Genomic DNA, 23,676 nt, shown 5'->3' with positions numbered 1-23,676 from the left:
GAAGGTCAATCCAAAATTCAGTTTTATCAGCAAAGTTTGAGGCGGCACACTCGGTCCAGCCAACGCCCAAATTGCCGTCAATAGCAAGACCATAGGAACTTTGAACATGCAACGCGTTCTTTAATCCAAATTCCACGACGGCACCGATAGCATTGAGATCCAACTTCTCGCTGTCTGAAGGGATATTTGTCGGAGCCGCTGAGCTGCACTGCAACGGCAAAACGACTGCGAAGAGAAATGCGAAAAAGTGCATATTGCTACAATGAGCTATGAGCAGATGACGATCGGCTCTTACATACATAGTCGAACCAAAACCCGACGATTTCATTCTTCCGTACTCTTCGCCGTCGTTAAACGCGGCATTGGGCTACGCAGAATGCGGAAACGACGAAAAAAAAACCACGCGACATCACGTGAAAGACGGCCCCACGTACACATACACTAAAAACAGAAAATCAGACGCACCGTTTGAGTTACTTTCCAGGGATACTGAAACATACCGGCACCGTACCCAGCCACTTTCCATCGGGACCGCAAAAGAGGTGCGAGCTTCCAAACAGCGTCAAACCTTTTTTGCACTCGTAAGACGTCGTGCCACCGCAGACGTTTGATATGACTTTAACGGTCGCATTGACAACACTTTTGACGTCTTCACAGTGAACAACTAAACATACGGAGAAAAATTATATGAGAATATTGTTATTAATTAATTAATAGTTTTGGTGGTACTCTTGCAAGTAGGCTCTGATCCTGACCACTTCAAAGATTTTCCGTCGTCTGCCAATTGACACTGCCTTTTGTTATTTCCATGCATTTTATAGCAGGTTGAACAGCTATACGTGACGGTACTCCACAACGTTTTTTCTAAGGGCAATGTAATTTCACCGTGAATGGGATGAATAAGATCAGGACATATTTTGGCTAGATAGTAGACAATTAGCTTTGAAAAAAAATTGTTCAAGGAGCACTTACGTTTGCATTGTTCTAAGATTGGGCTCCAATGTCCGTTTTGACAAGTTATTATTTGGGTTTCAGGAACGCGATTATCGATGCACGTGTACGTCGCCGTTTTCCAATCAGTGACTGCAGTTGAATTCGGGAGATGAGGAAGATATTGGCAAGGCAATCTCTGGCTGGGATCCTGTTTGAGAAAAACTTCAACTTCACACACCTTAATTCTCCCCCGGTTGGGACTCTTGCCAACAATGGTTATATAACGCACTTGATGAGACCCGGAGCAGTGAAAGTGATTGCCGTTCTGATGACATCTCGTCATCATCAGGAAGTCCAAAGTGTTACTGACGTACACTAGGCTAGACTGGGATTGCGGACGTACGACCAAGACTTTAGTCACAAAGTAAAATCTCTTCAAGTCGATTTTTAGAAATACGGTCTCCCCTCCAGTCCATTGAATGCTTTGGACGCATGTGTCAAGTTTACCATCAGTAGCCATCTCATAGCTACTGCCTGCTTTTAGATATGATCCAAATAATTCAAATTGAAGCTGAACATTCATTTTACCAAGGTCATATTTCTGATCTATAAATACAAAGATTTAGCTATATTCTAGAGATTCGTCTACCTAACTGTCGTGATACACAGCTACTTCACAGATCTGAAAGGACCCTGAGTTCCAAACTTGTCCGGGGTCAAATTTTCTTATTCGTATGTACTGAATCCAAACCGTGGCAGAGCAACTAAATTCAGTCAACGACGTAATGGCCCTGGCTGGATATTTGCCTCCACATTGAAACTGATATTTGTTGGCAGAACTCGAATTTCCAACAAATACTTCGGCACCAGCGGCATAAATAAAACGCGACAACACAGCAATGCGGTCCACAGGATAAATGCCTCGAAGGTCGATCAAGAAATCAGCTTGTTCACCAAAGTTTGAGACCGCACACTTGGTCCAGTTAGTGTCTAAATCGCCATCAATGGCAAAACCGTAGTAACTTTCATGATGCAACGGGCTTTGCAGTCCGAATTGCATGAGAGCTCCGACGGCGTTGAGATCCAATTTCGCGTCTGAGAAAGGCTTATTACGAAGACACGAGTCACTAGACTACTTTTGTACCTGATTCACTAGCGTTCAGGTAATGACCGAACGCCATCGCAACAGCGAGCCAAACGCCAAATTTCGCGACATACATCATCAGCTAGAGTGCGCTACAAAGCACTTTTGCTCGTTTCCCCGTTTCCCCATGGAATGTAAGGAGTGCCTCCCGCGAAAAGCACTTCAGCATCCCTTTTTTCCTTTTTAGACGGATATGTCTCGACTGTGTCACGTCACGAGTCGTTCTCGAACTTGTACGGAATCACACTCTTCGACGATCAAGTGTGTGTTGCAGACTCTAGCCAGCACTGCATTTGGAAAGTCGATCTCACTTCTCAGCCTATGCTGGGATTCCTGGCCAATCCGGTCATCAGGACGGTCCTTGGAACTCGACGAAATTTTGCTATCCATATGGCCTTGCCTCGTGCGGCTCTTCGCTTTTCGTCGCTGACCGCAACAACCATCGCATCCGAAAGGTATTAACGATACAGATTAGCCGCAGTTTCAAGCATAAATGCGTTTTTTGAAGTTACGTGGTGATTTCAAAATTGTTTCGACATTAGCTGGCAGTGGAGTTCAGGGAGAGAAAGACGGAGAATGCCTTACTGAAGCTCAATTCAACCTCCCATGTGGAATTGCACTAAAAAATGAGAAGGTTTTAGTGTCTTCCTACTATGGGCATACTATACGTCGAATTGATATTGATGGACGTGTGACAACGCTAGCGGGCTCCGCAGGTCAAGGCAACACTGATGGCCACTGTAATGAAGCCAAATTCAATTGCCCACATCAGATAGCCGTGGGACCAGACGGTTCTGTGTATGTGGCTGACCAATCCAATGGTGCTATCAGAAAGATTGAAAACAACAACGTTTCAACCGTTTGTAAAAATCTCAACCAACCTTGTGGCGTGGCTGTTGACGATGACGGAAATGTCTACTTCTCTGATTGCTCGCATAGAATCTACAAGCTGGCATTGTCATCAGGTGATAACGAAATTCTGTGTGGATCAGGTGCGGCAGCGTCTACAGATGGCAAAGGCGAATTAGCGTCATTGCATTATCCTCGTCATTTGTTTTATGATTCTGAGTCAGGGTACCTTTACTTTACGGAGCAGAAGGCCGTTCGTCGAGTGAGAGTGCGAGTAGCACCTCAATCCTTCGAACCGTTTTACGACACTGCACTTTCACATGATCTTGCGCGATTGATTGACAACGAAGACATCGTTCCTACAGATAAAGCCGTGTTCTTAGTTCAAGAAAAGCGCATCAACGTCGCGAAATCGGTTCTTTGCATTCGAAGTGAGCATTTCAACACGATGCTCTCGTCGAAGCGGAAATCTTCAGAGACCGAATTCGCTCCAATTCCTATTGAAGATGCTACCTATGAATCGTTCTATGCAATTATTACCTTTCTTCTCACTGGCTGCTTGGACATTCCGAAGTACAGGAGCATCATGCGAGATATATTGATATTGGCTCATCGTTTCCGCATTTCCACTCTGCGTGATGTCTGCATGACCCATTTGGCAAAGACGGTTTCGACTACAACGGCTATTGATTATCTGTCTCTTGCTGATAAGTACGGCTTCAAAGATTTGAGAGATAGATGCTTGCAATTCGTCGTGCGTGAGTACAAGGTTCTATGCAAAGATCCGAGATTTAAGACTCTTGACTCCGAAATATTAGCAGAAATAATCAAACTGCTCGCCGAATGACTCGCGTAGTTGACTACCATTCCCTCTTTTTGCGTAGCGCATGCTTTGTTTGTCAACGTTTTTTTGCCTTACTTTTTGCTAGCTGCCTTTTTCTGTAACTTGATGGGACTATTGCTGAGCGATACGGCGAGTCTCATCGACGAATTATTATTAGATTTCGTAATAATGTGCTCTAAAACAATAGCAACAAAAGGCGTTCTGAATTTCTTTCGTTCTTACGTACATGAGGCACGTGGACGCATGCACTCCCAGACACTTGGCCTCTGGACTACTCTCTGGACTGCAGATGAGGCGTCGGCTGCCTAACATGAGTGCTCCTTCCTAAGAAGTATTGAGTATATAGTTCTGTACTTTTGCAAGCCGGTATAGTGATACTTATTTCCGTTGTCCTTCTGCCTGGCACTGCCTCTTTTTGTCACTATCCATTTCATTGCAGGCGGCGCAGCTGTATTTGGCAGGTGCTTCCTTGATCAAATCTGATGGTAGTGATACATGTCCCTGAAAGCTGGATGACGAAGTTCTGGACATTGTCCAGCTAATAAGCAAATCTGTTAGAATAGGTTTGGAGAAAAGAAAGTCCACTCGCGCTTGCATGCACTGCTGTAGATCGAGTACTGTACTGCTCCATGCAACTTCCACTCGAGCTGCAGATGTGAAAGAAATTCACAGGGAAGGCCTCGTTGACACAGGTGACATTGTGCTAAGGATTAGGAATTTTCTCTGGCGATACTGACGGAATTGCTCCACGTTTAGTAAATTTGTACCCAGTCACCTTTCTCTAAACCATATAAACCGAATTCTGTCAATCAAACCAACTTGACAAGTCAATGACATTGACAGGAAAATGTTGATGCGTAAAAGTGCGCATCTTCTGCGCGTTCCCATCCCAAATGGACTCCGAATGTAAGCGTGGCCTCCTAAGAAGAACACATCAGCAGCATGCCTGTGCTAATTTAGACGGATATGTCTCGACTGTGTCACGTCACAAGTCATTCTCCAACTTGTGGGGAATCACACTCTTCGGCGATCATCAAGTGTGCGTCGCAGACTGCTCCCAGCACTGCATTTGGAAAGTTGATCTCACTTCTCAAGCAGTCTCCGCCTATGCTGGGATTCCTGGCGAATCCGGTCATCGGGACGGTTCTTCGAACTCGACGAGATTTGCCCGTCCATTTGGCATTGCCTCGTCCGGCTCTTCGCTTTTCGTCACAGACCACGGCAACCATTGCATCCGAAAGGTTATTAACGATATGGATTAGCCGCAGTTTCAAGCATAAATGCGTTTTTTTAAGTTACGTGGTGCTGTCGAAATGGTTTCGACATTAGCTGGTAATGGAATCCAGGGAGAGAAAGACGGAGAATGCCTTACTGAAGCTCAATTTCACTACCCACTTGGAATTGCACTAAAAAATGAAAATATTTTAGTGTCTTCCCATTCGGGGCATACTATACGTCAAATTGAGGTTGATCAATGCGTGACAACGCTAGCGGGCTCCGCAGGTCAATCAGGCAACATTGATGGTCACTGTACTGCAGCCAAATTTAATAACCCGCATCAATTAGCCGTGGGACCAGACGGTTCTGTGTACGTAGCTGACGCATCCAATGATGCTATCAGAAAGATTGAAAACAACAACGTTTCAACCGTTTGTAAAAATCTCAACGCACCTTATGGTGTTGCTGTTGACGATGACGGAAATGTCTACTTCTCAGATTGCTCGAATAAAATCTACATGCTGGCATCGTCATCACGTGAAAAAGAAATTTTGTGTGGATCAGGTGAGGCAGCATCTCTAGATGGCAAGGGCAAATTAGCGTCATTGAATAAACCTCTGAATTTGTTTTATGATTCGAAGTCAGGGTATCTTTACTTCACGGAAGCGAAGGCCGTTTGTAGAGTGCGAGTGGCACCTCGTCCTTTTGAACCATTTTATGACGCGAAACTTTCACCTCATCTTGCGCGATTGATCGACAGTGAAGAAATCGTTCCTACAGATAAAGCCGTATTCTTAGTTCAAGGAAAGCGCATCAACGTCACCACAAAATCAGTTCTTTGCATTCGAAGTGATTACTTCAACACGATGTTCTCGTCAAATTGGAAATCTTCAGAGACTGAATCCGCTCCAATTTCTATTGAAGATGCTACCTATGAATCGTTCTACGCAATCATTTCATTTCTTCTCACTGGCTGCTTGGACGTTCAGAAGTACAGGAGCATCATGCCAGATATATTGGTATTGGCTGATCGTTTTCTCATTCCCACTCTGCGTGATTTCTGCATGGAGCATTTGGCAAAGACAGTTTCGACTACAACGGCTATTGATTATCTGTCTCTTGCTGATAGGTACGGCGGTTTCAAGGATTTAAGAGATACGTGCTTGCAGTTTGTCGTGCGTCAGTGCAAGTTACTATGCAAAGATCCAAGATTTGAGAGTCTCGACTCCAAAATATTAGCAGAAATAATCAGACTGATCACTAAATGACTCAGTCTCACGTAGCTGACTGGACGCGATTCTCTATGATTTGGTTATGAACGTTCTTTTTGATTTATGTCTAATGCATTTTTCTGTAACTTAATTGACGAGACTGCGAGAGCTGCACGAACGTCTTTTCCTCTCAAGGACAACCAAATGTCGACGGTACTTGGGGTGACTGTGAACGAACTGGCGCATCCACTTCAAGGAAATCGCATTTGATATATGAATTGTCTCCTTTCAGTGCTAAAGTGTACAGTAGACTACTCTACTTTGTAGGAGATTGGGGCTAGAGCCAAAGCATTTGCACTGCCCTAGAGTCTACTAGAGAACGAGGACGCCATCGAAGAGGAAAGCTTGCTCGCTTTTGCGTTGGGAAGTCTGAGCGCCTCTTCTTCAAGGACCATTGATCGTATCACAGATAGATAGATAGATAGATGATCGCCTAGATGCAGAGTGATTCTCAGCAAAACTCTACGTACACAGCAAAGAGCGCATGCGCGATTTTTTTTCATTTCCGTCGTAAAGAATTTCTCTAATAGCCTTCCGCTGCCCTGAAAACGCTATTCGAATCCCCAATTTGATGCAGACAAGCAGTCGATCAAAATAATATGTACATTGCTTCGCTAATATAGTTAGTAAGTCACGTGATATTTACCTGGTACTCGTGAAAACTGCTGCAAGTACACACTTTTACTGTGTACTGTATCTAATTATTTTCATCACATTATCCGCTTCTTCATTACACCTGTGATACTTGGCACGTACCAATGACTAGAAGAGGAGCATGAACCGTTTTCAAAAGGAAACATAAATAGTTTGTGAATTGTGCTATATAAATCACGTACATGAACTTTCTTCTACTTTATATTCTTGATAATAGTTTCAGCCAATTGCCTAACTTCGGGCACCGCATCGTCGCCAGACCACTTCAAAATCATTTCGAATCCTTTCGCTTGCTTTATGAGAGTCTTCGTCTCCTCCGCGCCTTCTGACAGGTGACACGTGGCCCACATTCCAATGTGAACGTGACTGATTTCAGACGATTTCAAAAACACGTCAATGACGTCCAACACGGACGGTCGACAACTCAACAGAGTCTTGTGAGTATTAACTAAAAAACATAAAGTATATATAAATATATGTTTGACTACTGTATAAGCACACTGTATATCATTATTAATTAAAGAGGAGTCTTACTCTTACCGTTCAAGGCCAAGTGACCAATGATTCCCAGACAGTTATATCGAACGTCTTCGCTTCCGTGATTCATAGCCATTTCCATGACAACCTGAATAAACCGACCGTCGTGGAATCCGACTATGGCCTCTTGGCACTTGACTAGAAACAATCCAATGACAATCACGTTTTAATAGAAGAAATAATTTCGTACCATTTGCAGCTAATACAGCCAAAGCGGCGCTTGCTTCTGATTGGACAATGCTAGATTCGTTCGCACTCAGCAGAACCGTCGCTAGAGTCTTGAGACATCCCGAGTTCAATATCGAATCTTTCAAGTCCTCGGTCGCCAGATTTCTCAGCGTTCCCGCCGTGTGGCATTGGATTTCCGGTTCGTTGTCATTGCCCAGCAAAACGCAAAAGTCGGCGAGAAAATTCTCGCGAACTATTGCGACCTGAAGACAGAGAGAAAGAAAGAGAAACAAGTCTCAAATAATCAATACAAAAAATTAATTAATCACAGCGTTGTCTTTATGGATCGATAGATTTCGAAGTGCCGCGATAGCGGCAGTCTGGCATTCGACGTCGGTTGCGTTCAAGAGCGGATGAATCGCTTTGAGGCCGCCAGCCTCGACTATCTGCATCTGAGTTGAACCTACAAAGGAACATTGAGGAATTAAGAGAAGCGTTCACATCTCGTTCACCGTCTGATGCCAAGTTTCTCAATGCGAGACACGACTGACACTTGACCTTATCGATTCCAATAGACAGAAGACTGATTAGGTACCGTACGACGTCACCGCCTCCTATTTGAGTCATCAACACGCGATGCTCAGCTGAAGTAGAACATAAATGAATGAAAAAATATATATTGTGCCTGGTTACCGTGAACTGCCATGTTGCTAAGGGCCGCAGCGCAGTAATACTGAACGTCGCAATCGCGACTCTGTAGCAGGCCAATGAAGACGGGGATTGCTCCAAACCTAGCCAATTCGAATCGATTTACATCTATACAAGAAAAAAAAGTTACAAATGTATCGAAGCGTTTTCTAGTTCACACCGAGATGCGTGAGATTCAATAGGGTCCCCGTGGCATTGCGCTGGACGCGCGGATCTCTCGATCGCGCCAAACGCAGGAGAGGTCCGACGGCGCCTTCGACGACGATCATACGCTTCGTCGTCTCTGGAAGAGAAACATTCCGAGACGAGAATTACGCGCGCGAGAACGAACGTTACCCGACGTTGCAAGCGTCGTCATGCATCCGCACGCGTTGCACTGGACGTCGACGTTGCTCGACGACAGGAGAGCGACCAACGGGCGCAGGGCTCCGCATCGAACGATGACTTCCTTGTTAGCAACTATTTAGAGCATCAAATAGAAAGTATAAATAATTCAATTAAATAATTCAATTAAATAATTAAATAATTAACCTGGTCCAATTAGAGCGAAGTTGCTTAGAGCCACTGAAGCGGCTGACTGAACTTCGGTGTCTTGCGATTGTATGAGAGATAGTATTGGCTCCAATATTGACTCGTCAATTGGAGTTGTTACTGAAAAAAAATCGTAGTGAAACGATGTCGCCCCGTGCTATAGCTCTCTTTTACGTTTTTCGCTGATTTCCGAAAAGCAGAGGGCGGCGGAGCGTTGAAGGTCGACGTTTTCCGAGTAGGTGAGCGTGCAGAGCGCTTGCAGGCGTTCGTCGGTTATGTTCGCCTCTCCTTCGGCTGAAGGGAGACGCGTAGGTAAGAACTGAGCACGGAATAGGGATTTCGTACTCTTCTGCAGGAATTCGAGGAGATCGTTGACGGCCTCGCGTTCTTTTTCCAAGAGAAGCGGTTCGTAGAGACCATTTGACGTCTGTTTCGTTCGAAAGCAGGGGCAGCAAGCCGACCACATGCGAAAAGTCAGAAAACGGCGAAGAACGAAAAAGGTGATTCACGCGTGCGCAGTTCAAGATATGGTCACGGGTTTTAGTCGAAATGGCTTTTACCCGTTGCTCTTTCGTTTGAGACGCGTACGTCGTTATTTGTTTAGGCCTTGTAAAGACCCCTTATCTTACGAATACTGTAGCTCTTTCCCGGCGTGGTAGCGTGACGTAACGCGAAGCCCGGATAACAACAAAAGATGCACGGATGGCGCTTTGTTTCGCTATCGATTGGATATGCACGTCGTCTTGCAGCACGCGCCCTCACTCGACGCTCAAGCTCCATAGTCTCAGTCCGATCAGCGCCTGAGAAACGAGAACTTACGATCGAAGACGAAACGAGCGCCTCGTATCGACTCCCATACGCTTACGTCTGGGAAGAGAGGCAAAGACAAAATGCAGGAGTAGGCCTAGCCAGCGAAGGATTGCTACGGCGTGGATCCGACGACATCATCGTCACAGACGTCGAAGTGAGTCGAAATGGGTCTCAATTCACTGTCCATTGGTCATCTGGTGATCGAACGACGTTGAGTGCCGATTGGCTGACGAAGAATTGGAGTTGGCCGTCGCCTGCATCCGGAACGCCGCTAAGCGATTTCATTGGGGTAGCGACTATTGCGGCGAAAATATTTTCAAATTTCAGTTTCGTCGAGTGCTCGATGAGAATCGATGCCTAATCGAGCTCCTGTCGAAATTGAGATCGCACGGCTTGGTCATAGTGGACGGAGCGAAAGCCGAGCGGAGTGAATTGATCGAATTTGGAAAGCGATTGGGAAGAAGAAGAAAGCGCACAAGCTACGGGTATGATTAGAATAGGAGCATATGGAGAGACCATAATTATATATACTGTATGCTTACATATGTACTTTGTTTCCCCCTTTAGTGATCTTATGACGGTGCAGTCAACTAGCGATCCTTCTCATCTTGCCTACACTTCGGGAACACTGACTCTTCACGTGGATTTTCCTACAATTGCCTATTCACCAGAGGTAACCTAATTACTTTCTTAGAGAAGACTCTTTTTTTATCTTCTACTTATCTCTCTCTCTAGTTTCAAATTTTTCACTGCATTCATCAGGTGTCCGGCTCCGACGCCGGATCGACTTGGTATTGCGACGGATTTGCCGCGGCGCATCATCTGAAAAGAGAATATCCCAAGGCGTTTCGCATCCTAAGCGAATACAAATGCTACAATCGCGACGTTGGAACCGATTACATTGCCTATGACAGCATCTGTTGGCATCCCATCTTGAGGTAAATTCACTTGACAGTACATATTCTATATGAGGTGCATTCTTTCTCCTAGACTTGATCGATTTGGTGAGTTGGAGGGGATTTTTCTCAGTAATCACATGCGAGGCGATCGGTTTTCAGTGAAGGCGAAAGACGAGCTGTTTCATTGGTATGAAGCTTACTATCGATTCATGCGTCTTCTGCACGATCACGAGCGCTTCTTGGTTCGAGTCAAACTTCAGCCCGGCGAGATAGTTGTTTTTGATAATTTGCGCGTTATGCACGGGAGACCGGAGTTCGAGTTGAAGAACGACGAGAAGCGGCATATCGAGCTTATCTACTGTGATACAGATTCGGTATATGCCAATGCTAGGTCGTTGGCATCTGCCAAGTAGTTGGCGTGACACTGGCATGTATTTCACTTTCATATTGACTCGCTTTTGGTAGTTCTCTCTAGAAAATGCTTAGCTGTTAACCAGTTAGTTATTTTATGCATTCATAGTTACCAGTAGTCATCCACTGTCTGATGCCAACTTGACCGATAGACAAGACGCGATGCTTGGCTGAATAGGACAAATGCGGTTACTATATGCATAAGAAACTGAAAATCGTGCTTGGTTACCATCAACTGCTATGTTGCAGCAGAGGAATGAAGACTCCAAAACAGAAAACGGACGTTGCAGTCAAAAAATGACGACTCGCGCGTGGACAGTTTCATAAGAAGCTCGAAGGAAATAATGATTTTTCTCACGAGATGCAGGTCATGTGACGGCTGTGCTTTAACTGGCTCACGTGCAGTTGGATCTCAACCGACGAGATCGTGAGTACTCAGTCTTTACCGATGACGGTGCACGACGTGACCCAGGCTTTTGACGCATTAGAAGCGCTTTGTGTAGATTTTGGTAAATCACTCGATGTGGCGACTCCGCTCTCTGGAAAATATATTAGCCTGGCGATCATCTTCACTATAGCCACACTTCTTGTGCGCGGTTTTGAAGTTGTTTACGCCGCGTATACGTTTCACAATTTCAAAAACACCAGCCTGGCGTCTTCACTTGATGACAATCAAATTTGGATAATATACGTGTGTTTGATTGCTGTAGCCGGTCTTGAATTCGTTCTTCAAGTGTCTAAGGTCGGCTTGACAGGTCGTCGCGCGTGCAATAAAAAAGAATGCTGCCAACTCGAAAAAGAATGCTGCCAACTTCGAAAAAATCGTTTTGCTTGCGCAAACGAGTCTTTCAGTATCCTGTCAATGATTGGAAGTGTTGCTGCTTACGGACTTTCTCTGACATTGGTCTTGACAAACAGTGAAAAATTCTCAGGGGGTGATTATCTTTATGGAGAATATCTTTATGGACACGATGAGTTCAATGCCTATTTGTACACAACCATTGGAAGAGGAGTACACATCTTGCTATCAATCGTTGAAATAATCGTCATGTCCTGCAGAGCGTGGAAGTTGAATCAAAAAAGAAAATTGAACATTCAAAATGATAAAAATCAAATAGAACTGCAGACCAAGGGCAGCAATGTAAACCCCCCTGACAGTGAAGAAAGAGACGGTGAAGGAAAATCGCTATGCCTAGGAGTAGCCGTAGTCGTAAAACTCTTTCTTGAAGCTGTGGCAATGGGAATTCTTATTGTTATACTTGTCATTTCCTTGACTTAATACGCTTTGCCTTTCTGTTTGCCCGTCCGTCAGTTCCGTACACTGTAAGTCTCTGGTCAAACTCTGCGTCGGTGCGTCCTGTTCGCGCACTTTCGCGCACGCGTGATACGCGTAAACGTAAACGCTTGTACACAGAATGCCCGAGTATCGAAACTCGAGAAGATCGCGAAGGTAGCGAAGCGCCGAGACCCAGCCACGTTTCAAACGGTGCAAATTTAGTCGGGAGCGCGACAGGAGGCCCTACGAGAGGAATCCGAGAGACTCCTCGGGCTACGGGCGCGATCAGCGACACTGGCGAGACGAGAGAGACAGAGATCGCGACAGAAAATGGCACGGCGGCGCTGGCACGACGCCCGACGAATGGGATCGCATTCGTCGCCGTCGCAGCAGTCCGCCGTACATTCGCAGAGGCGTGGCGTCGCGTTACGAAGACCGCGGCCGTTATCACCGGGACGACGAGCGATGGGGAAGATGGGGCGAGTCGAATCCGCCACCAGCGCACGATGCGGACATGGAGCGCGGCGGCGGCCGGGGCGCGCGCGGTGGCGGCGGTTGGGGTCGCGGTATGGGATTCGGAAGGGGAAGATATCCTATGAGATGGAGAGGCGGCGGACCGTCGCCGCGTGGTCGAGGAGGCGGATTCCAGCAGATGAGAGACATCGATTATCTTAATCCGGAAGACGTTCCCCGAAATAGCAGATATTTTCTGGTAAGAAACAATAATAATAATAATAAATTGAGTGTAGTACATTACGTCATACACACGATTTGGTGTACGCCTTTTATACAGTAGTAGGAAACCCATAGAGGAGGTATCAGTAGTAAGGAAATGGTTGTAGACTTTTTTTCATACGCCTCAAACAATTTCCTCACGTACATACATAAACTTACCTTCTGCTCGTAGCATGACAATCGGATGGACAACGATCCGAGACTGCGTGGCAATCGGCGTCACAGCGCGGGGGCATCCTATTACAGCAGCGGCGGCTTTGGCGGCGGCGGTGGCGGCGGCGGCGGCGGAAGAGACACTAGCCCGGTATCGTGGGGCCACGACAAGTTCGATCAACTGCGAGAGGAAGAAGAGGCCGAAGCGGCGACGAAAGCCAAACAGGAAGCCGAAGCGGCGGCAACAAAAACAACAACCGATGAGTCGGGAACACAGGGCGAGAAGGATAAGTCTATGGAAGTTCTGGACGAAGTAGTTGGAAGTCAGAAAACAAATCCGACTCCAGACGACGAGCAATAGCAGTAGCCTCCACGTAGTTGTAGCAATAGAATTTTGAGTCGTCTCGTCGTCATTTATTCCTCTGCAGTCGGAATCTCCATGATTTCCTCCACTTCGTTCCTCTTCTCCTTTCCGACGAGCGATTTTTCTATGATTTCGTGGGCGTCGCGTAGCAATTTTTCCATTTTCTTGCGATCGTCTGTCATGCTCTCGATCTGATCCGTCAGTCGTCGAGTGACTTCTTTCTGGAGAGCGAGCTCCTTTTCGACGTCGGCGTCTCGCGCGTCGTCGTCTTTTGTCTTCATTTCCGTCTCTCGACCTTGAACGATTTGCGCGCACTTGGCCGATAGCTCGCGTCTCAGCGTCACCACCTCGTCGTCGTGCTGCTCGTGGAGGAAGTGGAGCTTTTGATTAAATGCCACAGCGGAATCAACTAAAGAAGGAAATAAAAAAGTAAACGTCACATGGCCTTCTCAAAGAATATTCAGAGAGACAACTGCTAGGTATTTATTTAATAAATAAATAAATAAATAATAAATATATTCGTCATTATTTTATTTTTGGTAGTCTAGTACTCTTTGCCAATTATTAAATAGGTTTTAATAGACGCGACTCTTTCTAATCGCTGACCGTTTTGCTGGAGTTTTGTCAATTGCTTTTGGACGTCCAACTTGACTTCGTTCACGTGCAACAGCTTCTCTTCGATGTCAGTCATTTTGTTGACCAACGGTTCTTTGCACGAAGATTGAATTTGAAGGCTCTGAGACTAGGCACAAAGGGGACACTGATTCAAAATAGCGTCAACTTGTTTGCCCCCCTCATCTCCTAGGAACCAGTTCTGCATTGATTCGCTCCACTTCGTACTTATCCTGTCGCAAGGATCCCAGCTCCTCCTTCAAAGCGGTAATTTCCTTTTGCTTCGACTCGACAGAAAGAGATAGAACAACCTATAAGAGATCAAATCACAAATAAATAAATAAATAAATAAATACTTCTACTGACCATTTGATCTTCCAATGACTGAACTTTGTCTTCGTACTGCTGTCGAAGCAATTGAATTTCTTCTTCGTGCCTTTCCATCATCAACTGATATTCCCTTGATAAGTCCGCCTATGACAGTGTGAGTGGAAAGTAGAAAAAAAGTCGAAATAAAATTTAAAAAATTTGCCTTTTCCTTTTCCATCTGATGATGCTGTTCAACAACTTGTCTTATGCGTTTTTCGTTCTGCGCTGTCAACGTCTGTCAAATGACGTCACATTATAAGTCGCCTTCATTTTTTTTAATTTCTCATTATTACCCTTCTCATTTTCAACTCCTCCAGCATCTACGTGTTTTATTCGAGCATAAATCGACTACGCGAGAGAATTCGAGTGAGTTTACCTCGAAGAAACTGTGCTGGAACAAGATTGCGTTTCGCTGCGTCGCAGACTTATCCATGCCGTCGATCAAACAATGCCTGAGCTAACGAAGCGTCTCTCCGAAGGAGATTCTGGCGACTGAATGTCAGTGAATGAAACGAGAGGGGCCCGGATAACGATAGTTAACATAATCCCAATGTGTTCGCCGAGAGTTTTCGCCGAGAGGCGTGGCATAAAATGATATACTAACAGTTCAAAGCACTTGCCTTGTTTAGTTCTTGTACTCTTCTGCCTGTCTAGTGTGATCTAACATAAGTTTGCCCGGTTCGTACAACAAATCAACTATATATGCCCTCCGCTTCAGAGCCTCGCCATCCTAGAGACCAAATATGCAGCATGACGTCATACAAACTCAGACCAATTAATACCTTCCCAATATTTGAAAGAAAGACTTCGTTATACGTTCTCCCATACTTTCCTCGCACAACGGAGCAAGGTATGGCTAAACGATCGGCAAGCGCTTTGAATAGAAGAGCGCGATGACGAGACGTTCCCATGGTGACGCGACCGATCGGCACGACGTTGCACTGCAATTCTTTCTTCACGAGAACATCAGATCCGGCGACGAGCATTTCCGACTTGAATGATCCTCTCGGAATGGCCCCGCCCATTTTTTCAAAAACAAATTCGGCGAGAAGACGAATTTGACTGCCTTCGTCGGCGAGAGGTAGAATCGAATTTCTGACATCATCGATGTAGGATTTGAATACGGGATCTGCCGGCGGTTGAAATTCGTTCTGATGATTAGAGTCGCCTTGGTTGCCATGGTCACCGACACTGGTCTCCTTGGCAGCAGCGACAGTATTGACAAAAGTTGTCTCTTTTTCTTTCTTCTTCTTTCCTTTCGCCAGCTTCGTCGACGCTCTCTCCTTCGGATCTTGAGGCGGCTTCAATTCCATTTCCGACGCGGGTCGACTTCCCAATTCGTTGCCTTGGTGATGATGATGATGATGATGCTGATCCTCCTTTCCGTTGACGAGCAGTATAGTTCGCACCTGATGGCTCATTTCGAGCTTGTACGCGTCCTCCAAAGGCAAGAACTTCTTCCCAGGAAAAGCCTTGAAAAACAACGAGTATATTAATTGATATCATATATGCATAAATGATGCTTACTTGTCCCATGTCGTAGAACCCGTCTTGAATGATGTCCGTCGGCGCGAGATAGCCCTCCAGCCAATACTTCGCCGGAAGGCAGTTGTCGAGTGCACATTTTAGGGCAAATTCGAAACACTTTGCTTCCCAAGACCACTTGCGATTTTCTATCAATTCTTGAAGCCTTTCGAGCCCGCTAAAGTGCAGTTAGGTCTATCTAAGTTTGTGACATATAGTAGAGGTTACCTTTGCGAACAAATCTGATTGGCTAGCACCGAATCGGACGCGCAACCGGACAGAGCACGCGAAGCGCTTTTTCTGACGTCAGAATTTTTCGAATAAAGCAAACCGAGAAGAGGACCGAGACCCGAATGAAGTTGAAACTAAGAAAAAGATACGTACTGTATGTCTTCATATAAATAAACGATTAGTTAATGAAACGTCCATTACTTGATGTCTTGCACGTGCATCGGTGAAGAGGGAAGCAAGAGCGGAAGCAGCCTGCTTCTGAACGGCGTCGTCACTACAAAAAAGATAAATAAATAAATAAATAAATAAATAAATAAAGATTAGCGTTACCTCGATCGCAATAAAGCAACGAGACCGGAAACGACTACATCTTCATCGAGCATGAACGATCGTAAATATTCTATACGCAGTATACAAATTCGCTTTTCGTTTTCGTTTTGGCTTTGGCGCGCATGTCGAGTGTACCTTCTTCGGCGACGTTCGCAAGACATGCGGCGACGTTGGCGAAAATGGACGGAGTTGACGTCTTCTCGGTTAAAAAGGCGACAATGGGTTGCATTCCCCCGTTCTCCACTATAAGTCTAGATAATGAATTATTAAATGATATAAAATTTAGATGAGTTTTGAGCAGAGACTTCGATATAAATGAACTAGACGCCGAATCGGGCTGGGACAGGGTGGCGAGAGTCATGAGGGCGAGTTCTTTGATTTCCATCTCTTCTCTCACCAAAAGCTGCATGAGACAGTTGATAGCCCCTAAACAAATATATGTAGGCTACGACATAAAAAAATTTGAGGTATTTACCTTGTTCCGCCAGAGTGTGTTTTGCCACTGCACTTTTCGCCATTACGGCTGACGCTTCGAGTGCGGACTTTGCCACGCCCATATGCTACGATAAAGTGTAAATTGCTGAAAAGGAGAATTTTACGATGTGCACGTACGTTGCTTGTCATTAGAGAAATTAGCAGTTCTTCTATGTTCGTTTCGTGAAGGTTCTTTCGCACGCTTTCGTTTTCGGCGGCTCGAGACAGGGCAGCGACCTTGAAGAAGAAGAAAATCAAATACTATTTATTAATCTATATTATTTATTTAGACTGACGGCGTGCTGCTGCGATTCTGGCAGCGTTGACTGTCTCGCAAAATCAACGAGCATCTGGAGATGTCCAGAACCCTGAATCGTCTAAGATAAGAAGGAGGATGATAAATAAGACCCTAACAAATGAAGCGGCGTTAGCGTACGATTGCTGTCTCAGGGTCCGACAAGCAGTAGGATAGAATGTGAAGAACAGGCAAGTGCAGATCATGAAATTCCTTATAGAAAATATCAATACATTAAACAATGAATTTTCCCGATTACTGTGTACCTTGTTTTGTAGAATTTCAACAAGCCGACTCGAAGCTCCCAGCTCTCTCAAAGCAGTCCGACTCTCAACTAAAAAAATTGCCTCAATAATTAATTATTTAATTAATTAAATGAAAAAATCGTGCCTTCACTCGAGCAACGTATCAGGGTGTCCAGCGCTAATTTCTGCACAACCGGATACTCAGAATCGAGCAAATTCAATACGGAGGAAAGACCTAGTAGGGAGAACAACGTCACTAATTTAAAATTGAAAATCGTACGTTTTGGTTTCACCATCGTCGCGAGTCCTCAACTCCGGTCTTCCCTTGTAATCGTCCGTTATCAAGAGAAGAGCTCTGATAGCATTTTTCTATATAATAGAACATCAGCTAGGAAATAATGAACCATAAGGGGTTTATTCTCTCACTTGCGTATCACAGTCTGGTGAAGCGAGAAGAGACAGCAAAGCGGGAATAGCCCCATGTTCGACGGCTATAGCCTTGCCCGAGTATTCTTCAACAAGAGACGCTAAACCGCAGCTCGCTCGCTCTTGACTAATAACATTATCTACCAAAAAAGAAATCCCCAAGTTAATTAATTAAAAATATTGTTCTATGAGCGTTACCAGTATTCGCTAATAATTCGATTAGCAATGGTATAGCTCCGAGTTTTCTCAATAGATTTCGAACGTCGCCTATTTGGAAATATTTATCGACTCGCGAAATTATTTCGAAAATTTTTTCTCACGATTGGTTGCCATGGTGGCGACGCAAACGGCGGCGTGAGCGCGCAACGCTTCGTCTTTCGATCGAAGCAAATCGAGAAGCGGTCCAATTGCATTGAGTTTCGTCAATTCGAGTTGATTTTTAGCGGCTATCGAACGGGAAAACGGGAAAACGCGACTCTGTTTCGAATATTCGGGGATTCGCACGCGTCTTTCGCGCACATTTTTCAGCGAATTTCTGCAGCGCTTCGCATGCACGCGCGACGACGACGCCTTCGGACGATTTCAGCGTGAGAACGACTGTTTTCGGCTCTTTCGTGAGCAAATCCAACGGATCGAACGACTGAGGAGAGCGCACGTTGCCTTAGAACGCTTATGCAACGTCTACGACGCTTGCCTCTTCGACGGCGGCCTCGCCTGTCTCCTTTTTCCTCGGCATCTTCGGACTTTTCGCTGTTGCTATGCTAGAGTAGTGGCCCGTACGTAGCAACTGCCGTAACTGTACTCAACTTCTGTAAACTATATTGCAAAAAATCAATTCAACATTTTTTTCCGTTGGGTAACCCTGAATACTGATACTGATACTGTCGCGTTCGGCTTTTTGAATCGGCCGTTCTAATTAATTTTCGCCGCTGGGCGAGCCACGTGTCTACCGTTTCCGTCAAATGAGCCGGATGAATAACGCCGCAATTCGAAGTATCGGGATGCCATTGTGCGGCGAACGCCGCACCGCGATGATGCGTCTTCACCGAAGTCCCGGACAACTTCAAGTTTCTCGCAAAGTCCTCTGCAACCGGCTAAAATTAAAAAATAGAAAAAAAACAAGAATGTATATTTGCAAAAAATACGAACAGAAACGTGAACGAAGTTTCGGATTGTCTGCATATCGTTCGTTGTCTCCGTGGTCTCCCTCCAGCTCACTATTCCTACGGTGCGAGGACGTTTCGGCTGCATAGTCTTTCCACTGCTCAAGACGAGACTGCGCTGGTTGAATATTCCAATAGGTCCGCGTCGACTGGGAAAGACGACCTTCGGCAGAGTCAACGGCAGTTTGTTTGCATAGCAACCGCAACAAGCGCCTCTTTCCTTTTTGCACAGCACCCGCCGGCTGAGTCAAATGCACGCAAGAGCAATAAAAACGTACCTTTGTAAACACAGCGGTGGAAGCAGCCGCTCTTGAATCGGCCTTCTTCCGTGTCGTCATTTGTTTAATACGGGAACGTTCGAAATTCCTACGGGACATCGAAGATGAGTTTTTCCGAAAACAGAGGCATTTACAACGGTACGCAATGCGCGGGCGACTGCATTTCAGCGTCTGCGATTAGACTTTTTGTTTCCGGATCGAAAGCGCGGCAATCCCGAAGACGAAGCGCTCAATCTCTACTTTCGTCGCTTGGCGAATTTCGAATTCGACAGAGCGCGCGAAGTTGCAGAGCATTTCCCCCGGAAAAATTAAGAAAAACACTTTATCCGTGTAGCACAATGGAAGCAGCGGCGATTCCACGTGGCTGCGTCTGTTCAGCGAACTGAACGAATTGGCGTCGCACGAAAAGAGCTATCACAGTCTAGATTTCTCCGACAAGCGATGGTTCGGTCGAAAAGAGGTACATGATTAATTAAATTATATAATTAAATTTATTAAATTAAGAAATTATTTTTTAGTCTTTGATGACGTCGTACGAACGAGTCGAGAGCGAGCTGAAAATTATGCTCGACATCTTTCGGCAGCAGAACGACGACGGGTTTCATCTCAAGTTGGCTCATCTGTGTCAGCAATTGACGCGATTTGTTGGCATTCGCCTTACGTTACTCCAACAGTAAGTACAACACATATGGACTTAGGTACACGTAGTATAGAGATGAGGAGAAAGTGTACCTATAATAATGCACACTACACTCATATACAAACTTAATCTGGGAAATAGTTTATGTTGCTTTAGTTGAGGTGTTTTTCTCTTTCGCTTTCATAGTTTCTTCTCCTTGTCGCAACTTGGGTCCGAAGGCAAATGGATCGATTTTCAAATCGAAATGAGTAGACTAGAAAAGCTCAAATATGTGTTAGTCGGATCTCCCCATCAATCAATCGATCAATCAATCAATCAATCAATCGTGTCTTTTTCTAGTCGTGGCGAATTGAGCGTCGTTCCATCTCCCATGCAAGTACTTGGATCAACAGTCAAGTCTGATAAAGATATATATATATACAAAAAAGAAACGTCGAGTCATTTTATTTCTAGAAATGAAATTATATGCCTGGAGATGCTGATTGACAGCCAGCTTAAGATCAGCTCGTGGCGTTACATGGAAGCGATGATGGCTCTGTCTTCGTGCAAGGCAGCGTTACTCGCGTGGAATCCTCCGCAGACTGTTCAGGCGAAAAAGATTAGCTGGGCGTCGCACGTCAAGTATCCAGGCGAAACGAATCTTCATTTGTGGATGAGAATGTTCCACAATGCATTGATAGCCAAAGTAGTCACTTAGAAATCAATAGAGTATTAATTCTAGTCTACCCCCCCAGGCGACACTGTACTTCCACAATTCTCTACTCCCTCATTCGATGACGCCCTCTCTGGAGACAAAACTTCCTCCAGAACTAAACTACTATACAAGGCATCTAATTCTGATTTCTCTCTCTCTTCGCGTATAATTATTATTATTTTTTAGGTTATCTCAATTCCAAAAGCAAACGTCGGCGAATCACGTGGCGATTGTACTAGACACAAACCGTCTCGATTCGGTATATCAAGGCCACGGCTACCATCTCCCCAACGACGCGAGCGTTGCCAAGCCGACGGGCGTCCAAGCCTACCCGGCCATTCTCACAATACCATCGGCGAGATAAAAATATATAATTAATTATTATATTAAAGTCATTGTTCTCTATATATAGGAAATAGCCAGACAACATTGGCCAACTATAGTTTCTCTCCTAACAGGGAAACCCTTCGAAGCAACTGTAAACCCGTTTCAAATTCACGACAAGGTTTACACAAGACAACCTCAAATTAATTATTATGGCAATAATGAATTTTATAAAGGATACGCTCTATATTGCGTGCAAAATCGACGCGCACATGTACCTAGTGATGATGTACAGCACGCGCAAACCCCCGAAAGAGACCCCCGTCGTTTCTTTTTTATCCGGTACGAAATGCGAGCGAATAAAAAATTGGCAATGATAATAACCCAATTTCTTTTTCGGTTCTCTCTAGATTTCGTTCCGACGCTTAGAAATGCTAAACATTATATGCAAATAAAGATTAGCTGATTAATTTTTAATTAATTAAAATAAGTATTTATTTACCGCGTCTTCCAACGTGAGATCTTCCATCATCTCTTCTAGTCCAATAGTCGGCGCGTCGAGCTCGACCTCTCTCTTCAAATGGACCCTCGCTTTGTCTATAAAGATTTTTGCATTATTTATTTATGTATTTATTTATTTTATTTTTCTTGCCTTTGTAAACGTTGATGTCTCTTCTGTAATCGGGATCCTCTTCCAAGTCGTCGAGAAACTCCTCGTAATCGTTATCCTCCACGTCCATTTTTGCCTCGACCGCTTCGTCTTCTTTCTGCAAGTGCTTGAGTTTCCACATTCGATTCTGCCGCCGTTTTCTCTTGTCCCCGTAGCTCTTCTTCACCAGAATCTCAAGAGACCGAAACAATGCTTAACAAGCCACACACATATGATATCCCTTACCACATCTGGAATTGAACGAGATTTCAGTTTATTCAAGTGCTCGTTATTGACGTTGCTATTGGCCAAATCGAAACTAAGAAAGAGTTGTTTCTTTAGAAGTACTTCCCCGGTTATGATCTTAGTTCACCCCAATACTGTATCTCCCGGCTTGAGCAAATGCCCAAGATGAGTCTTTGTGTAAAGCATGCTGTCAGGAAGACCAAGTTCATCCGTTTTCGATATGCAAACATCAGAGAGAACGTATTTTGGGACACCGCCGCTTGGGCGAGCGTACGACGGAGCAGCGGTGGCCGGATCGATGTCGATGACCGTGTACTCAACGAGTCGACGCGAGTCGCATAAGGATTCGAACGGATAACGCCAAAAGGCAGAACCTTGGACTTCAGCAGCTAAAGAGAGGAAAAAATAAATTTAAAAAATTAGACTTTTAATTAAGACAAACTTTTCAAAGTCATTGGGTCAATGAGATGAATGGTATTCGATACTCGCACACACAAGGCAATTGGACTAAGAAACCACTATAGTATAAGATAAGAATACAAAGTCAAGACCTTATATTGCCACATAATTGAGACAATTTCATGGGAAGACAAACGACATCATCCTTAGAGAAATACAAAATATATCAATACTCTCATTCCCATTTTCTCTTACCTTACACACAGGAACGATTTCAATAGAGAACGTATACTTATAATTATACGTATTCGAATGCGTGTCATGCGAAATCAATCGCTGCGACGTCAAACATCGACAGGGAAATATCGCGAGAAGAAAATCGACGAGCTTTCGCGCTTCCGACTTCGACGCGAAGAAAAAATCCAAACCGTCGTGAATTTCCTTGATTCGAAGTGTGGACGCGTGAACGCGATGCTTCAGAATGAGCTGTTCGAGATAGAAGAACGTCTTCTTGTGATCGATTTTCTGACGAATTTGCACGACCGCCTGCCAATAGTCGGTCGCCTGGCGACGCTGACATTCCGTGCACATTTGATTGTGAACGAGAAATTCGACGACGAAAACTTGCTGGAGAATCGTCGAGCCAAATACCTGAGATAATTATTAGAATAATTGTCGTTTATTAATTAATTAAATTAAAATTGACTTCTTTTTGGATTGTCAGTTTGACTTTGATTCGTTTCGAATGGGGCTCCGTCCACACGAACGTCGCGTCGACCAAACGAACCTAATATAAGAATCGAAATATATAATTAAATAATTAAATAATTATATTCTGCCAAACTACTTGATTTAGCCCTTTGAGCTTCTTCAAGCACATTGCCAGTAGTTCTCTTGATTCCAAAGTGCAATTCGTCCACAAGGCAGGAGGTTGAAGGTATCTATATCAATTATCGGTGCGATAGAGACGTCTGCGCTTTTGTGCTTGGGTCACCTCTCGCAGAACTTGCAAAAATAGATCGTTCCCTGCTTCGGAATGCCCTCCGTTATGTCGACGCGCGCTCTCAGGCACGAGACGCACATGTTCGCCGGATTCGCCTCGATGGAGGCCCCGCACTCGCAGCATAAACTAGAGAAAGACGTATCTCACTAGAACTCCAGTCGGATCACGGCTAACATCATCGAAGGCTCGACGGCCACGTCCATGGTACAGTACAGTACAATCCGAAGCACGTGGTTTGAGTGTTTATCCGGGCACCAGTAGAAAATATT

General features: G+C 44.9%; 10 protein-coding genes and 1 long non-coding RNA gene across 16 annotated transcripts; 5 read left to right on the top strand and 6 right to left on the bottom strand.

Moving 5' to 3' along the window:
* Positions 1–107: 107 nt before the first annotated feature.
* On the bottom strand, positions 108–2,170 carry LOC136197786 (uncharacterized). Of its 3 annotated transcripts, XR_010672592.1 has the most exons (8): positions 2,078–2,170; positions 1,588–2,028; positions 973–1,539; positions 886–921; positions 730–833; positions 501–664; positions 296–441; positions 108–225 (listed from the first exon to the last, which is right to left on the bottom strand). XR_010672592.1 is itself a non-coding variant. In XM_065987615.1 (7 exons), the coding sequence occupies exons 1-6, from the start codon at positions 2,154–2,156 to the stop codon at positions 325–327; spliced, it is 1,560 nt and encodes a 519-aa protein (XP_065843687.1). In that variant the 5' UTR covers positions 2,157–2,170; the 3' UTR covers positions 108–225; positions 296–324. The 3 variants fall into 3 exon arrangements, 2 of the variants coding, with proteins under 2 accessions (XP_065843687.1, XP_065843688.1); XM_065987615.1 differs by having other exon boundaries at positions 730–921; XM_065987616.1 differs by having other exon boundaries at positions 114–225; positions 300–441; positions 730–921.
* Positions 2,171–2,570: 400 nt separating this feature from the next.
* Positions 2,571–3,940, top strand: LOC136198136 (RCC1 and BTB domain-containing protein 1-like). The gene has a single exon (XM_065988052.1). The coding sequence runs from the start codon at positions 2,571–2,573 to the stop codon at positions 3,771–3,773; it is 1,203 nt and encodes a 400-aa protein (XP_065844124.1). The 3' UTR covers positions 3,774–3,940.
* Positions 3,941–4,052: 112 nt separating this feature from the next.
* On the bottom strand, positions 4,053–5,404 carry LOC136197792 (uncharacterized). Its single transcript, XR_010672596.1, has 3 exons — positions 5,226–5,404; positions 4,149–5,176; positions 4,053–4,094 (listed from the first exon to the last, which is right to left on the bottom strand). It is a non-coding gene; the product is annotated as an uncharacterized lncRNA (long non-coding RNA).
* Positions 4,653–6,421, top strand: LOC136197791 (uncharacterized). The gene is made up of 3 exons (XM_065987620.1): positions 4,653–4,676; positions 4,731–5,011; positions 5,066–6,421. The coding sequence occupies exons 1-3, from the start codon at positions 4,664–4,666 to the stop codon at positions 6,254–6,256; spliced, it is 1,485 nt and encodes a 494-aa protein (XP_065843692.1). The 5' UTR covers positions 4,653–4,663; the 3' UTR covers positions 6,257–6,421.
* A 352-nt stretch (positions 6,422–6,773) lies between these two features.
* LOC136197684 (uncharacterized) lies at positions 6,774–12,336 on the bottom strand. 3 transcript variants are annotated; one of them, XM_065987505.1, is made up of 16 exons: positions 11,207–12,336; positions 11,091–11,147; positions 10,210–11,037; positions 9,723–10,146; positions 9,203–9,657; positions 9,032–9,151; positions 8,858–8,977; positions 8,663–8,785; positions 8,487–8,609; positions 8,312–8,434; positions 8,131–8,262; positions 7,948–8,081; positions 7,641–7,881; positions 7,454–7,588; positions 7,096–7,361; positions 6,774–7,021 (listed from the first exon to the last, which is right to left on the bottom strand). In XM_065987505.1, exons 5-15 carry the CDS (start codon positions 9,321–9,323, stop codon positions 7,108–7,110), a joined length of 1,626 nt encoding a protein of 541 aa, XP_065843577.1. In that variant the 5' UTR covers positions 9,324–9,657; positions 9,723–10,146; positions 10,210–11,037; positions 11,091–11,147; positions 11,207–12,336; the 3' UTR covers positions 6,774–7,021; positions 7,096–7,107. The 3 variants fall into 3 exon arrangements, with proteins under 3 accessions (XP_065843577.1, XP_065843575.1, XP_065843576.1); XM_065987503.1 differs by lacking the exon at positions 6,774–7,021 and having other exon boundaries at positions 7,040–7,361; positions 11,207–12,335; XM_065987504.1 differs by lacking the exon at positions 6,774–7,021 and having other exon boundaries at positions 7,040–7,361; positions 9,203–10,146; positions 11,207–12,335.
* On the top strand, positions 10,234–11,099 carry LOC136197687 (gamma-butyrobetaine dioxygenase-like). The gene is made up of 3 exons (XM_065987508.1): positions 10,234–10,340; positions 10,403–10,605; positions 10,658–11,099. The coding sequence occupies exons 1-3, from the start codon at positions 10,242–10,244 to the stop codon at positions 10,977–10,979; spliced, it is 624 nt and encodes a 207-aa protein (XP_065843580.1). The 5' UTR covers positions 10,234–10,241; the 3' UTR covers positions 10,980–11,099.
* A 13-nt stretch (positions 12,337–12,349) lies between the features above and the next one.
* On the top strand, positions 12,350–13,558 carry LOC136197686 (thyroid hormone receptor-associated protein 3-like). Its single transcript, XM_065987507.1, has 3 exons — positions 12,350–12,427; positions 12,476–12,965; positions 13,161–13,558. The coding sequence occupies exons 1-3, from the start codon at positions 12,393–12,395 to the stop codon at positions 13,500–13,502; spliced, it is 867 nt and encodes a 288-aa protein (XP_065843579.1). The 5' UTR covers positions 12,350–12,392; the 3' UTR covers positions 13,503–13,558.
* Positions 13,160–15,005, bottom strand: LOC136197685 (coiled-coil domain-containing protein 73-like). Its single transcript, XM_065987506.1, has 7 exons — positions 14,863–15,005; positions 14,780–14,806; positions 14,650–14,721; positions 14,484–14,591; positions 14,315–14,428; positions 14,112–14,247; positions 13,160–13,914 (listed from the first exon to the last, which is right to left on the bottom strand). Exons 1-7 carry the CDS (start codon positions 14,917–14,919, stop codon positions 13,556–13,558), a joined length of 873 nt encoding a protein of 290 aa, XP_065843578.1. The 5' UTR covers positions 14,920–15,005; the 3' UTR covers positions 13,160–13,555.
* Positions 15,006–15,054: 49 nt separating this feature from the next.
* Positions 15,055–19,522, bottom strand: LOC136198206 (armadillo repeat-containing protein 3-like). Of its 2 annotated transcripts, XM_065988107.1 has the most exons (22): positions 19,453–19,522; positions 19,161–19,394; positions 18,706–19,105; positions 18,531–18,651; positions 18,332–18,457; positions 18,210–18,278; positions 18,012–18,151; positions 17,879–17,954; positions 17,731–17,820; positions 17,607–17,674; positions 17,482–17,553; positions 17,342–17,422; positions 17,184–17,282; positions 17,047–17,131; positions 16,877–16,997; positions 16,707–16,822; positions 16,572–16,641; positions 16,443–16,515; positions 16,239–16,375; positions 16,014–16,188; positions 15,269–15,958; positions 15,055–15,216 (listed from the first exon to the last, which is right to left on the bottom strand). In XM_065988107.1, exons 3-22 carry the CDS (start codon positions 18,745–18,747, stop codon positions 15,112–15,114), a joined length of 2,556 nt encoding a protein of 851 aa, XP_065844179.1. In that variant the 5' UTR covers positions 18,748–19,105; positions 19,161–19,394; positions 19,453–19,522; the 3' UTR covers positions 15,055–15,111. The 2 variants fall into 2 exon arrangements, with proteins under 2 accessions (XP_065844179.1, XP_065844181.1); XM_065988109.1 differs by lacking the exon at positions 19,453–19,522 and having other exon boundaries at positions 19,161–19,437.
* Positions 19,523–19,613: 91 nt separating this feature from the next.
* On the top strand, positions 19,614–21,618 carry LOC136197731 (KICSTOR subunit 2-like). The gene is made up of 10 exons (XM_065987547.1): positions 19,614–19,912; positions 19,971–20,125; positions 20,279–20,365; positions 20,432–20,488; positions 20,546–20,777; positions 20,827–20,918; positions 20,973–21,141; positions 21,199–21,291; positions 21,347–21,452; positions 21,521–21,618. Exons 2-10 carry the CDS (start codon positions 19,977–19,979, stop codon positions 21,574–21,576), a joined length of 1,041 nt encoding a protein of 346 aa, XP_065843619.1. The 5' UTR covers positions 19,614–19,912; positions 19,971–19,976; the 3' UTR covers positions 21,577–21,618.
* On the bottom strand, positions 21,435–23,650 carry LOC136197730 (60S ribosomal export protein NMD3-like). Its single transcript, XM_065987546.1, has 12 exons — positions 23,582–23,650; positions 23,399–23,533; positions 23,252–23,345; positions 23,111–23,191; positions 22,660–23,055; positions 22,557–22,609; positions 22,448–22,512; positions 22,133–22,394; positions 22,006–22,078; positions 21,763–21,952; positions 21,613–21,707; positions 21,435–21,544 (listed from the first exon to the last, which is right to left on the bottom strand). Exons 1-12 carry the CDS (start codon positions 23,608–23,610, stop codon positions 21,536–21,538), a joined length of 1,482 nt encoding a protein of 493 aa, XP_065843618.1. The 5' UTR covers positions 23,611–23,650; the 3' UTR covers positions 21,435–21,535.
* Between the last annotated feature and the right edge of the window lie 26 nt (positions 23,651–23,676).

This window comes from Oscarella lobularis, chromosome 18, assembly GCF_947507565.1.
Source record: "Oscarella lobularis chromosome 18, ooOscLobu1.1, whole genome shotgun sequence".
Classification (NCBI taxonomy): Eukaryota; Metazoa; Porifera; class Homoscleromorpha; order Homosclerophorida; family Oscarellidae; genus Oscarella; species Oscarella lobularis.
This window is presented reverse-complemented; position numbering and strand designations above follow the sequence as displayed.

Coding starts and splice junctions, on each gene's coding strand:
- LOC136197786 (XM_065987615.1), bottom strand. CDS start 2,156: ATGATGTATGTCGCGAAATTTGGCGTTTGGCTCGCTGTTGCGATGGCG. Junction 1,540..1,587: donor AGTAGCTGTGTATCACGACA/GTTAGGTAGACG, acceptor TTGTATTTATAG/ATCAGAAATATGACCTTGGT. Junction 442..500: donor AGTGGCTGGGTACGGTGCCG/GTATGTTTCAGT, acceptor TTCTGTTTTTAG/TGTATGTGTACGTGGGGCCG.
- LOC136198136 (XM_065988052.1), top strand. CDS start 2,571: ATGCGTTTTTTGAAGTTACGTGGTGATTTCAAAATTGTTTCGACATTA.
- LOC136197791 (XM_065987620.1), top strand. Junction 5,012..5,065: donor GCAACCATTGCATCCGAAAG/GTTATTAACGAT, acceptor CGTTTTTTTAAG/TTACGTGGTGCTGTCGAAAT.
- LOC136197684 (XM_065987505.1), bottom strand. CDS start 9,323: ATGTGGTCGGCTTGCTGCCCCTGCTTTCGAACGAAACAGACGTCAAAT. Junction 9,152..9,202: donor CCTCGAATTCCTGCAGAAGA/GTACGAAATCCC, acceptor GTCTCCCTTCAG/CCGAAGGAGAGGCGAACATA. Junction 7,882..7,947: donor CGATCCATAAAGACAACGCT/GTGATTAATTAA, acceptor CTCTGTCTTCAG/GTCGCAATAGTTCGCGAGAA.
- LOC136197687 (XM_065987508.1), top strand. CDS start 10,242: ATGACGGTGCAGTCAACTAGCGATCCTTCTCATCTTGCCTACACTTCG. Junction 10,341..10,402: donor CAATTGCCTATTCACCAGAG/GTAACCTAATTA, acceptor CTCTCTCTCTAG/TTTCAAATTTTTCACTGCAT. Junction 10,606..10,657: donor TGTTGGCATCCCATCTTGAG/GTAAATTCACTT, acceptor TCTTTCTCCTAG/ACTTGATCGATTTGGTGAGT.
- LOC136197686 (XM_065987507.1), top strand. CDS start 12,393: ATGCCCGAGTATCGAAACTCGAGAAGATCGCGAAG. Junction 12,428..12,475: donor AACTCGAGAAGATCGCGAAG/GTAGCGAAGCGC, acceptor GTGCAAATTTAG/TCGGGAGCGCGACAGGAGGC. Junction 12,966..13,160: donor GAAATAGCAGATATTTTCTG/GTAAGAAACAAT, acceptor TTCTGCTCGTAG/CATGACAATCGGATGGACAA.
- LOC136197685 (XM_065987506.1), bottom strand. CDS start 14,919: ATGGATAAGTCTGCGACGCAGCGAAACGCAATCTTGTTCCAGCACAGT. Junction 14,807..14,862: donor TCCAGCACAGTTTCTTCGAG/GTAAACTCACTC, acceptor TAAAACACGTAG/ATGCTGGAGGAGTTGAAAAT. Junction 14,592..14,649: donor ATCAGATGGAAAAGGAAAAG/GCAAATTTTTTA, acceptor ACACTGTCATAG/GCGGACTTATCAAGGGAATA.
- LOC136198206 (XM_065988107.1), bottom strand. CDS start 18,747: ATGCCGAGGAAAAAGGAGACAGGCGAGGCCGCCGTCGAAGAG. Junction 16,516..16,571: donor GTTGCTTTATTGCGATCGAG/GTAACGCTAATC, acceptor TCTTTTTTGTAG/TGACGACGCCGTTCAGAAGC. Junction 15,959..16,013: donor GGTTCTACGACATGGGACAA/GTAAGCATCATT, acceptor TTGTTTTTCAAG/GCTTTTCCTGGGAAGAAGTT.
- LOC136197731 (XM_065987547.1), top strand. CDS start 19,977: ATGACGTCGTACGAACGAGTCGAGAGCGAGCTGAAAATTATGCTCGAC. Junction 20,366..20,431: donor CTAGAAAAGCTCAAATATGT/GTTAGTCGGATC, acceptor GTCTTTTTCTAG/TCGTGGCGAATTGAGCGTCG. Junction 20,778..20,826: donor ACAATGCATTGATAGCCAAA/GTAGTCACTTAG, acceptor CTACCCCCCCAG/GCGACACTGTACTTCCACAA.
- LOC136197730 (XM_065987546.1), bottom strand. CDS start 23,610: ATGGACGTGGCCGTCGAGCCTTCGATGAT. Junction 23,056..23,110: donor AACTGACAATCCAAAAAGAA/GTCAATTTTAAT, acceptor TAATTATCTCAG/GTATTTGGCTCGACGATTCT. Junction 21,708..21,762: donor AGACATCAACGTTTACAAAG/GCAAGAAAAATA, acceptor AAATCTTTATAG/ACAAAGCGAGGGTCCATTTG.